Source organism: Nomascus leucogenys, chromosome 17 (assembly GCF_006542625.1).
Source record: "Nomascus leucogenys isolate Asia chromosome 17, Asia_NLE_v1, whole genome shotgun sequence".
Classification (NCBI taxonomy): domain Eukaryota; kingdom Metazoa; phylum Chordata; class Mammalia; order Primates; family Hylobatidae; genus Nomascus; species Nomascus leucogenys.
Window position 1 is genome coordinate 73,367,950 of NC_044397.1, and position 12,702 is coordinate 73,380,651.

Consider the following 12,702-nt stretch of genomic DNA (forward strand, 5'->3'; position numbering starts at 1 on the left):
AATATGGTGGGTTTGTTGTGGTGGTTGTTTTAAATTCTGCCTAAGACCTTTGAGGTTACATGAGGTAGAGCATGCCAGTTGAAAAGAAATGCAATATTGTCTATTTTCATTAACCTAGTCCTTTTTCCATCTTTGTCTTCTTCCTCCACCCCCTTGCTCTGGGTCCAGTGGAGAACTCAGGTGATTCACCCATCTGCAAAATGATTTGGGCTAGGATACATCTGGCTTTAAATGTCTCTGGGAAACTTCTGAGGGTGGAGCAAGAATTCTGAGAGAGAGAAGTATTGTTTTTGATATGAGAACAGTTGGGATTAGATGAATCTGATTTCTTCCAATCCCACTGACCCTTGAGACAGATTGACCTGATCTGGCAACAAAACCGTAATCTCCATTGCAAAAGAAAGTGGCTTAATATCCCTACTGCATGACCTAATGTTTGCTAATCTAGTTTATAGCAACTATTAAGATTTCAAATGTACTGATATTACAGTTTTGCACTGACATTTTCCCCTTATGAATAGAACAAATCTTGTTACAAGGGAGACAGCAATGACCAGTATGGAAATGTTTAATTGGTTATCCCATTTTTTTTTTTGTCCCCTAGATTTTCTTCTCCTCAGACTTGGAGGGTGGAGGTGGAGGGGGGGAAAGGCAGCATTGACACTTTTCTTTTTCTTTTTCTTTTTTTCAGATTCACAAGAGTAAAAAAGACCTCATAGACAATAAAAGAGGCTGCCAATGTCTTGCATCATTCTAGCTGAGCTTCTTCATTCTCCTTCTTCTCCTTCTTCCACAAAGACCCATATCTGGAGAAGGTGTACAACTTTCAAACACAAGCCCCCCACCCCCTGACCCTTGGCCTTCCCTCACACCATCTCCTTCCAAGGGATGACTCTTTGGGGGTTGGTTTGAGGTCTTAGAACTCTGGGGGATATTCCCCTGGGCAAACCACACAACGTGAGATTTTTACTCAAACAGAAACAAAACGTGAAGGGACATCCTCAAAATCCTTTGCTAATGACATGGCTTTCAAGGCACCTGTCTGGCCTGATGAGAATGGACATCCTGTATATGCTGGGAGAGGCCTGAAAAAAGCCACACACACAGTAATTGCCATTTTATGACTGTCAATGCCGTTACTTTAAATGTTGTCATTTTTGCACTGGCTACTGACTATACAGCCATGCTGACATTCATCACAGCAAAGATGATGATTCCAGTCTCTAGTTCCTTTCCTGAGTCAGGAACATTTGTTTTCTCCAGTTTCCTTTCAGACTTAAAATTGTTTTTATGCTTTTTTTCCCACTGGTATAATACAGAATTCTGTTTGTTTTCTAAAAAATATTATTCTATAGGAATCTTTTTGTGATGGCTAATTTATTTTCTCTGTGCATTCATTAGTATAAACCTGAATGTCCAGCTGATGACCATACTGTTTAGTGGGAACCCATTGTTTTCAGTGGTAGCATCCATAACTAAGTGGTTACTGAAATTTTTACCACTGGCTGGCCATCTTCTTTTGGATATCTGTGGTTTGACTTCATTACTCTTCTTTTTATTCAGTAAAGTGCTAAGGGAATTAGTATCAGGGAGATATAGCAGATAATTCTTTGCATTTTAGTGAGTTTTTAAAAATCAAGATAGAAGTGGATTAATAGCATGAATCAAAAATAAGAATAGTAGGTGTAGCATGGAAAGAGAATAACATTGCAGCCCCCTTGAGACCAAATACAGGTGGGATCTAAGGGAGTGCAAGTAAAGTGTGATTTTATGAGTCTAAATGATGTGATTTAGATAAAAGTGATTCTTAAAATGTGGTTTGTTGGTCACACAGGAGTCTCTGAGTCCTTCCCAAGATTAAAGCACATGAATATGCTGGTGATGAAGTGGGGATTTAGTAATAGAAAGAAAGAGAGCTAGGCAATAGGTTTAAGTGTATTCCTTACTACAGATTTAATTTCTACATGAAAAAGCACGAGAACAGATATTTAAACGTCCTTTTATTACTAAGGTAAAATATTGGCATTTTTTCAGGCAGAAAGAAAGAGACTGTGTGTGGTCTTCCAGGACCTTTGCCTTGCCAAAATGTTCCCCAACACAAAGATTTGAGGAACTTTGTAGTATCAAATGCACAACAGCATGCTGATATTTGAACAGATTTCTTCTGTCAGCTTTACGTTTTGCCTTGGAGAAACACTTAGATTTTTCTGTTGTGCTCCCTGTGTTCATAACAATGACCTCACCACATAACGTGACCACAAATTCAAATGACTTCAAGGGCCTAGCAGGTCAAGTAAATGAATAAAGCAAGCCATGTAATATCACAGTCATTGTGGTAAATGGCAATTCATAGTGGGCCTTTGTATCAGTAAGACAGGAAGGAGCAATGGGAGCTGTGAGAAATTGGAAAGGGTGGGTGCTGTCAAAATGGGGTAGTCGGTAGGCAGCAACTGAATTTGAGCTGTGTGGGGATGGGGGTCCTAGATACCTAGGATTTGATATAAGCTCTGTCCACATTTTTACCTATTGACAACTAACTCAAAAACTTACAAACACTGTGCTAATGAAATGAAACGTGTCTGTGAGCTGCATTCAGTCCATGGGACATCAGTTTGCAAACTATGTTCTTAGAGGTGGTATGATTTTGTATTGAAATTAAATATAACCAAGAGTATGTGCATTTTTGACCTTGGAACCTGGACCTTTTACCTCATTTATATTCTGTATTTTTGTATGTGGAGCTTTTTGACCAGTCAAAATAGAAAGTCTGCAGCTTCCATTTTATAATCTAACAAGCAAAAAGAAACAACATTTGAAAAAGAAACAGGAATATAGCCATTTTTTCTAGCACCAATAAAAATGGAAATGTTTTTCATTTGCTTTAAGTCATTAATCAGCTGAAAAAGAATGTAAAGAGAATTTCATTCCATAAAGAACTTCACCTAAAACTCTCAGTGAAGCAAAACAAAGCTCCATGTAACTCACTCTTAGCTTTAAACCTTTAAAAAGTGTTTTGAAGGGATATTGAGTAAAAATGCAAAGTTATCTATTAAAAATACAAAATGCTATATTATATGATGCTATGAATTGCTACTGGAGCTGATAAAACATTAAAGTAATTATTCCAAATCAGTGCTGACTGCAAGAGCAGTATTTCCAAAGCTCTAGCTTATTTTCTGAGGTCTTTTAATTCTCTTGAAACAGCTTTCTTCAAGTTGAGCAGCAATTGGGGACAAACATTATTCTACTGCACAGATTATGACATCTTACTCTGGTTTACACACACAGAGCAAGGGCTTACACACCTGAATTAAGAATTGACCAGTATGTGGGGACAGCAGTAGGGACAGTCCTACCACAGACAAAACCATGCACTCTACACGTCCCTGGGTAAAATGTGACAAATTAAGTTAGCCCTTGAATTTGGGCCCCCATGTCACCAAATAGCTCTATATTTAAGTTGTGTTAATGTGGTCCGTTTCAGTGGCATAATGACCCATTCTTATCGAGGCCTTTGTTCCATATTTTATTTGTACCAATCTTTCTTAGGTTTTGAGCCCTAATAGTTTATGGCAGCAGGCAAGAGACTCATTTCTAACCCATTAAATTCAAATGGACTTTCTTCCTCTGTCCATTTCATTTTTGGAGCTTTTAAAAACTACTGAAAACATTTGACAGAATCCCATTGGGGATCTGATACACTTAAACAGTAAAATGATATCTAAACATTTGAAAGCCAAAGAACAACCTAGTGCACATGTTCATTCAGTTGTAGAATTTAAGCCATTGTATTATATTTTCCACTTGGAACCATGCCTTTGGATACAAAAGTGTAAAGTAAAAAGCCACATTATCATGGGATGTGAGACAGTAATCCAAAAGTTGGAGACCAATTTTTGTTATCCATATTTTGGAAGTATGGATACTGTTTATTTTAATATCACTTCTCTCATGGGTCACTTTTCCTTAGATAGATAGATAGATAGATGATATAGATTAGATAGATAGATAGATAGATAGATAGATAGATAGATGATAGATAGATAATATATTTTCTTCTTTCTTAACCTATGAGCAGAGACTTTGATGATGGAAATTACCTTGTAACATTCCCCATGGAGCCTAGGCAAAACAATCGAAAAAAAGCATGAAATCTTTTTCTCATGGTGAAATAGAGAAGATTCTAAGATTGGAAGTCTGTGTATATAGTGTTCTATCTCAAATAAAGAGAATTTAGGAAATTCAGGCAACATTTTTTTTTTCCTAATTGGAAACTTTGTTCTGATCCTGAGATGCCCACACACCCCACAGGAGATGCAGTGCTGGCCCACCACAGTGCTTGGAACACGGTCAGCATTCAGGAAACACATTCAAAATTGTCTAACTGAATTCCACTATCCACTTGTGAATGCAAACAAAATTCAAATTTCCCTGAAAATTTATTCAACTTCTCCTATATGCCAAGCACACTGCTAAAGGCTTATCTTCTAAGTATATGCAGGCAAACCCTACTCACACAAATAGCTTATTATAAGAGATGAGAAATTGCAGGTAATTTGGGAGAAATTGTCATAGCCAAATTAATGAAAAAAATAAAATCTTCTCTATGGCCTCTTGATTTAAGAAAAAACAAAACAAAACAAAAAAGCAAAGCAATAAAACAGGATTTATCTGAGAATGTCTTTCCAAAAGGGAAGATGACACCAATCTATATAAAACATCAGTGGATTTACTGAGAATCCAAGTGGAAACTTTTAAAACCTTAAACAGACTCTCCTAGAGCAAATAGGAGATTCTCTATGTGCAGCATGAGGAATAACTGCATAGTTCTGCTCCACCAATAACATGATTGGTACAGCACCGAACCGTGGCAAAGTTAGATGTTAAAGAACATAATGTTGCAATAATGATGTTATATTGGATCTTATTCATGAACAAATGGAAAGCAATACTTATAATTTATCAACTGTGATCCATGATTAAAGGCCTCATATCACTGAGAAAATGAACTTAATGAAAAAAATTGTAATGAGCAATGACAATATTCCTATAAAACCTCCCTCTGGGAATCAAGAGACGTATTACCTGCCAAGGCCAGATTTTACTTTTTAAGGTTTCCTCCCTCTCACCAAAGACACTGGTGGGCACAGAGGTGACACTGGAATTAGAATGTTACTAGAGTCATTTACATTAGACAGTTTATCTGATCATGAACATGTTCCCAGGGAGATTAGAAAAATGGGAAGCAGGCCTCTAAAGATTCTCCTTGGACATTTGTAAAAAGACTGGCTGCTTCTCCAGCAATGTCTGAATTAAGCAAGAATTGTGCCACCGAAATAGCTTCTTGTTTTTATATTAAACAAGGAATGATTGGCAGTGGATGACCTGGACTGAAAGATGTATGATGGTCAAGTTTAAACATTATTAATTCCTGATTGTTTTCTTAAATACCCACCCTAGTCATTTTTTTGAAAATATTTCCAGAGGTATTTGACATGAATTCATGTTTATTCTGGCTTCTGTTCCCAAGCAGAAGTGGATTAACCCTGGCAATGGCTGGCTTCACTAACTGTACTTGCACCCAGCCTGGGCTGCCATCTGCTCAGCCAGGAGAAGCAGGGAGTGGGGTGTGAGCCCTTTCAGTTCGCTCGGAGCACACTCATTCAGTCTCCCCTGAGGAGACCTTGTCCCCCTTGGGCGGATGCTGGCTGTTGCAGGCCAGAGGCAGTGCCAACTGGAGACCCATCCTCTCAGCTTTGGTCAGCTTCAGCCGTGATTCCTGAACCTCACCCATGTATTCTTCATGAGTGCTGGCTTCTGAACCTGCAGGAGCATTTCTCGGTCAGTTTATGGTGCAGGGTAATTCATTTAACATAAAGCCCATTAAAACCCAATGGCTATAGAATGGGTTTTAAATAGATTGCCCTGGGGACACATCATTGTATAGTCTTTGCTTCCCTCTCATGACCTATCTTGGAGTAGAATTTTTGTACTACTGTCCTTGTCTTTGAGTGGGTATATGTGTGATGGTACAGAAATACAGTCACATATTATATTAATATATATAGATGGATAAGAAAATCCTACAGCCATAGGTATTGTCCAATAACTGATTCTAGAGGTAGAACTATAGAGTATACATTTCCTTTTTTCTTGCTTTGATGATATTTTTATACAATTTTATATGCTGTAAAATTTTCAAAAATATATTTGCTATTTTCATTTGTAGAGCTTGGTTAGGTTTTTATCAGCTCTTTTGCCCATTGTACAACCAGATTCCCCCCATCTAATTTAAATGTCTCCCCTTTTTCAAACTCTCCTTTATGTTTTCCTTCTTTTTCTCTCCCATTTTTCTACCCTTCACAAATTCCTTCTTTTGCTTCTGTCCAGGTAACCCATTCTGCTTGCAGTATCATTTTAGCACGTACAAACACAAAATAACGGGAAAAATAAAAGCACCTTGTTCCATGTAATTCGTATGGGGAAGTTTTGGGTGTCAAAGGTCGCTGGGGATAGATGGGGAGGCAGAAATAGCTTGGGAAAAGGAAGCAGGAAAAAAGGAAATCTTTATGGGAAATCAATTACCGAAAGCAAGGTGAGTCACCTAGAGGCAAATATGATGTTGTTATTGTCCTCCCTTAGTGTACAGCACAATTTTTGCTCTCACAGGGTTTTTCTCTTTAGGATGCATAGCATCCTTAAGACACCCTACTCACCGTGAGTCTGTAGGCTCTCTCCTGATGAGGGCACTGGCCATATGTGAATGGAAAACTCAACTCATCTCCTCAGCCTTAGATGTTGCTGCTGTTCAGCTGGATTTGTGAGAAATACCTGGATTACTATCAAGAACATTTAGCAAGACTCAAAAGAGAGAGGCAAGCAGAACCAAAACCCAAACCTCAACCAATATCTAGCTGAATAAACAATTCTTTGGCGGAATAAGGAAGGGATTTCTGGATATGTTCTGAGAATGCTCTTCCAAAAGGGAAGATGGTAATATGGACTTGTTTTGATTTCACGGTTGTGATAGAATGTACTTCCATGATGTGAGATACACTTCTGGCAGATAGAATGCAGGTTGTAATTTGCATTTGTACATCACAGGGCAAAAGAATGGCCATCCATTCTAAGGAAGAGTGTTCTGTTCTCTAAGACGCTGCTTAACCAATGTATCCAAATGCCATAGCATCATATCTCCAAATACAAAATTAAATCATAAGGATTCATGTAAAAAATAGTATACTGAGCTGTTCTCAGAAAAATTAATGATGTGTTTATTGTAAATCTTTATTGCACAGATGAGCCTGACAGTCCTTCAATGTATAATTTTCCCCCAGCATCTAGTAATGCATAAGTACTTGTATGTTCTTCTGATTACCAAATAAAAACAATGAGTTAACCTCTTAATTGGAATTGGAAAAATGAAAAGACTTTTTTTTCTTTCTTTGAATGTTTCCCATTGTTGTCCATGTTTTGTCTCAGATATAGAGCTGTCCAAACTCAGTCAACCATCTGTCTCTTTTGTATTCCCTTAAACATCTCATAATACCCAGGCACCAGGTGCCTTTGCCTGCACGCTGAAAGACATGCACGGAATATGACTATATCAAGTTTCATTTCACCTTTTTTTACTATGAGGGATGAAGTAAATGGGTTATCAGAAGCTCATCAGAGGCATAAGAAATCTCAGCATTAGTGGAGTTAAGCTGGATTCCATATGTTTAATTTTCTTCAGGGTACAATGGTATTATGGTTTTACAGCCCTGTGATGCTAGCTTTCCGAATTGCAAACTTTTTCTTTCTCCTACTCTTTAAAGGGGTATATTTGGCAATATTTTCCTGCTCAAGCCATGAACATAAGGAGTCTGACTAGGGAATACAGAGGTTCCTTGACTTACCATGGGGTCACGTCCCAGTAAACTCATTGTAGGTTGAAAAAAACGAAAAAAGTCGAAAATGCATTTAATATGCCTAACCTACCAGCTATGTTTGCATCATAGCTTAGGCTATCCTGCCTTAAGCATGCTCAGAACACTTAAAACATTATCCCAGAGTTGGGCAAAATAATGTAACACAAAGCCTATTTTATAATAAAGTGTTGAATAGCTCATGTAATTTATTGAATACTGTTCTGAAAGTGAAAAACAGAATGGTTATATATGGTTTCTTCTGAGTGTGTATCGCTTTTGCATCATCATGAAGTCCAAAAATTTAAGTTGGGCCATCATGAGTCAGGGACTCTGTGTAGTCATTCATTACTCCTCTTTGTGGGGGTAAAAGTGGTTTACATCCTGTATGGCATCCAGCCCAATATCTTCAAACCGGCCCCAGAGAGAGAACCCTCTAGTAGTGATACTGCATATTACACAAATACCACCTCTTCATCGGGGCCTCATGGTGTATTGTTTCTGCATGGTATTATTGCTCTGATGAAGGGGACTGTGATGTTTCTCCAAAGCAGCCATGCTTGCCATTCACTGAAACATATTTTTAATTTTTTTCTTAAAAATAGAATTCACTCAATTTGGAAAGTATAGACAGTATAATAGGAAACTTAAAATCACTTGTAATACCCCATCCAACAATTAATCATTGTAGATACTTTATTTTCTTAATGGTCTTTTGCTATGCATTTTTACACAGTTAAGGCCGTATAGTAGAGTTAATTTTGAATTATAGTTTGTTCACACAACATTGGATTGTAAGCATTTTCTTGTGAGTGTTTTTTTTAACTTCTCCATTAATATGATTTCAATAGCAGCATAATATTTTATTCTGTGGCTCTACTGCAATTTACTTAACCACCTCTCTGCTGTTGGGCAATTAAGTTACATGCTTTTATTTTATTTTTTGCAGTTGTAAATAGCAATGGAGCTCTTTGTACATAAGGCTTTGTCACATTTCTAAATATCTCCATTGGACAAATTTCTAGATATAAAATTACTGGGTCACAGGTTGTGAACATTTTTTTGAACTCCTCGTTCATATGTCCAATTCAAGTTCAAAGCATATTCAAATATTTTGAAAGCCACGTTTAAATAGCTTGTGGTGGTGTATCTCTGAATAGCTCGTTTTTAATCATTGTTCTTTGTGATGAACAGACATATTCAAATCACATGAAACCGAACCTAGTATTGATGGTGGTTGTATTGTGGAGGAAAAAAACATTAAATACTCTGAATATGCAGCTCTAATTTATATACTCTTGGTTGATAACTCTTCGGGCGGTGTGTGTGTGCATGGGAGGGTGGGTGTTGAAGACCTCCAGAGTCTTTCAGTGTTCCCACAGCCTGAAGCAGAACTTGGACTTTTATTGATGCTCTCTCTTCAAAGCTGTAAAGGGGCAAAAATGATTATTTGTTCTGAGGCTTCAGGCAATGGCTTGTTGCCCTCTGCCCCAGCCCAAATGGAACACAAAGAAGATGTTGGCAGATATACTCAGCAATAATGATCAGAGGTCTGTGGGTATCAGAAAGGCAGTCATTTACAATATGCTAAAACAGAGAGATTGAAAATGGCCAATAAGTTGACAGAAACTTTCATACCTCAGCTTTTCAGCATCCTCCTCTGCCCTGTGGGATCTGGTTGTACTATAATAACATTGCTATTGCCAGACCATTAATAATGATGATGTTTGGTCTCAAGGGCTCTTAAATCACCCTTTCCCCAGCAGGCATGGGCTTGGCCAGGATAACCCCATTTTGCAGAAGGGAAATTATTTGTTTGAGGTTAAGCTGCGAATCACTGTGCTTTAGCACTAACTTTGTGAAGTCCCGAGTCTTAGGTGTGCGTTCACCCTGAGGCGGGCAGCCTTAGTTGTCACTTCTATCACTGTCCTCTTCTCCAGACTCTTGATGAATTGGATTCATTGCCCTTTAGTTGAACCAAACAAGGACATTAATTTGAAATATCTGAAAGCTATTCGTTTGTCAAAGGATACCTCAAGTCACACAAGCTGCAGTGGTGACATTTCTGCCCCGAGTTGACGGATTGGGTTGTTTACTCCTTAAATAGCCACATGCTGTGAGTCAAGGGCAATGTAACTCCTGACCTTAAAGTGTTTATTTCCCAAAGATGACAGATTACCTACTTAGACACACACACACACACACACACACAAATGCACACATGCACACACACACATGCACACATGCACATACACACCTTTCTAAAACAAATAATAAACACTATATTGTATGACACAGTTTGCTAAGCACTGTCATGTGTGTACTCTTACTTGATGCTCGCAACTATTGTCCTGACATTGATGTTTTCTCAATTTTATAGGTGAGGAAAATGAAATTTAGCAATAGCAGCATTGACATAGTTGTTTGTTCATTTGCTTTTGTTTTACCTCATTTATCAGATATTTGAGAATTCCAAAATCATATAAATTTAATATATTGCTTTTTTGATGATTAAGAAAGCAGAATAAAATGAGAGTCACAAAGTAGAGCTAGCATAGATGGAACAAACCAGGGCAAATGTTAATATCAGACGTGCAGTCTAAATCGGCCTCCCCTGATTCCTAGCATTATGTCATAAACTGGGTCTAAGCTTTCTGGAATCCTAAGTTTAAATGGAAATAAACCATTTACAAGATTCACATCCGTGAGGATGAGCACACCAGTTGTTTCAGAAGAAAGAAGGCTTCCCTCCCGACAACTGAAAGAAACATCTTCTCTGGGTATTCAGTGAAGGCAGTGCTTCTCATGGCTGCAGATCAGGCTCACCTGGGAACGTTAAAAAGTCCTCATGCCCAGGTCCCACCCAGACCAACTAAACAGCATCTTGGGGTGAAGGGTCAGGTGTCAGCATATTTTTTAAGAACTCCCCAGATGATGCTAATATGTAGCCAGGATTGAAAACCACTGACAGTAGATTTCTACAATGAATCCAAGAACCAGTTCCATGTGATGGGTGGTCTGAAGCCTTCTGTGTGCGTCGTACAGTACAGTTTAGAAGCTGGGTCAGGACTGGCTGTTCCCATCTGGTTTCTGATGTTCTTCCTGGACATGAGAGGGAGCAACAGAAGGGTGAAGTGCGAAGGGCTTTAGGAAATGAAACTTAGATGTGTTGGGTATTACTCCCATGAGTGGAAGTTTGAGTAAAGTGATAGGTAATTTGGTAGCTTCCTCATGGAAAGTGATTTCAAGAACACAGCCTCAGTGAACTGGAAGCCAGTGGGAGGCTGACTTAGAACCTAACCCCTCCAATGGCCCGTGGCAAAATCAAAACCAGTTTTATTTTATGCATCCCCGCCTGCTACCTGTTTATGACTCATGATTATGAGAGGTGGGATGGCTTCATCCCTTTCCTGATATATTGGGCATCTCACCAAGCAAACAGAGAAAATAACAGCATTTCCAGAAGGGCTTGCAGTTCTGCTTTTTCACTGACTCAAGGTTCCCAGAGTTCCCTTACTCAGTGTTTGCAAAGAAGATACCAAGGGGATGAAAAGCTACCTCTATGAAAAGCTATCAACCTGCAGCCTTTTGGAAGATTATAGTCAGTTATTTTTTTTTAATTCCACCAAGCATTTCTATGAAATAACCTGGCAATAGTGTTTCTACAGGTAGCAACATCGAAAGTTTGTGGTCATTGAGCACTTTGCAATTGTTCAGGTTCTCATGTAGGCAACATTAAATTTGTTCTCTCAACTTCACAAGAGTATCCACAGAAAGCAGAATGCCACAATTTTCGTTAGTTCGACAAAAGGAAATTTCTACCACACAAGGTGTTCCAAGCCTGTTTGGTGATGGGAATCACGTGGGCCATCTGTGAAATACCCAGGTCCCTAAACCTCGCCTCCGGAAATGCTGGCACCGAGAGCTTAGTGAGGCCTGGGAAACTGGCTTTGTTTTTTATTTTTGTTAAAATAATTGTCCCCGGTTTTTCTTCCTCTTAGACAACTTTGGAAGACTGTGCTTGAAGGAAACCCAGATAATGGGTTGGTTAAGAAGCAGCAAGAGTCAGGGGAAAAATTTCTTTAAGTTTGAACTTTGAATGATCTTGACTTAAGTTTTTCCCTCCTCCCCCAACACTCAGTAACATTAGTCAAGTTACTTAAACAAAATGTTTGGAGACAAAAATTGTCTTCAAATCCTGTAAAATGGGATAATTTTGTTGTCGGAATGTTAAAATCAGAAACAACAACAAATCTATATTTCACGGTGCCTACCTAATATGGCGCCAGGGCCACCATAACTGCTTAATATTTGGGAGTGACTATTAGCAATGACCAAGCAGCCAAATTGGGAACCACATCTCTAAATAAAAACTTGAAGCCCTGTCTCCGACCTAAAATAGAGATTCTCAGTGGAGGGCACTTTTGCCTCTAGAGGATATTTGTCACCATCTGGAGGACGTTTATGATCGTCATGACTAGGGAGGAGCTACTGACATCTCATGGGTAGAGGCCAGGGACATTGCTAAACATTCTCCAGTGCACAGGACAGCCCCCACCACAAAGAATTGTACAGCCCAAATGTCACAGTGTCACTGCTGAGAAACCCTATCCCAAAGGTCCAATGAGACAAGTAAAAAATCTTGTGGGACACAGAGGCAATTCAGGCAGAGAAGGAACGGCTCTGGATCACAACATAAAAGACACAGATGTGCCCTCTGGTAGTGCCTCCTAACAGGGCCTATTTGTTGCACACCCAGCGTCCACCATTCTTTGTGTAGGATACAATGCGACCA

The 12,702-nt window shown here is 38.8% G+C and overlaps 1 protein-coding gene across 4 annotated transcripts in view; it reads left to right on the forward strand.

The window, feature by feature from the left end:
- Positions 1-12,702, forward strand: part of PDE1C (phosphodiesterase 1C) — a 572,912-nt gene that overhangs the window by 533,524 nt on the left and 26,686 nt on the right. For 2 of the 4 annotated variants that reach the window (XM_030796181.1, XM_030796180.1), the window contains exon 18: positions 692-7,422. The exons of the other annotated variants lie outside the window; for them this stretch is intronic. In XM_030796181.1, the coding sequence (XP_030652041.1) occupies positions 692-705 (14 nt within the window). In that variant the 3' untranslated portion in view covers positions 706-7,422. Of the gene's footprint in view, positions 1-691; positions 7,423-12,702 lie in introns of those variants that run through there. 4 annotated transcript variants of the gene reach the window in all.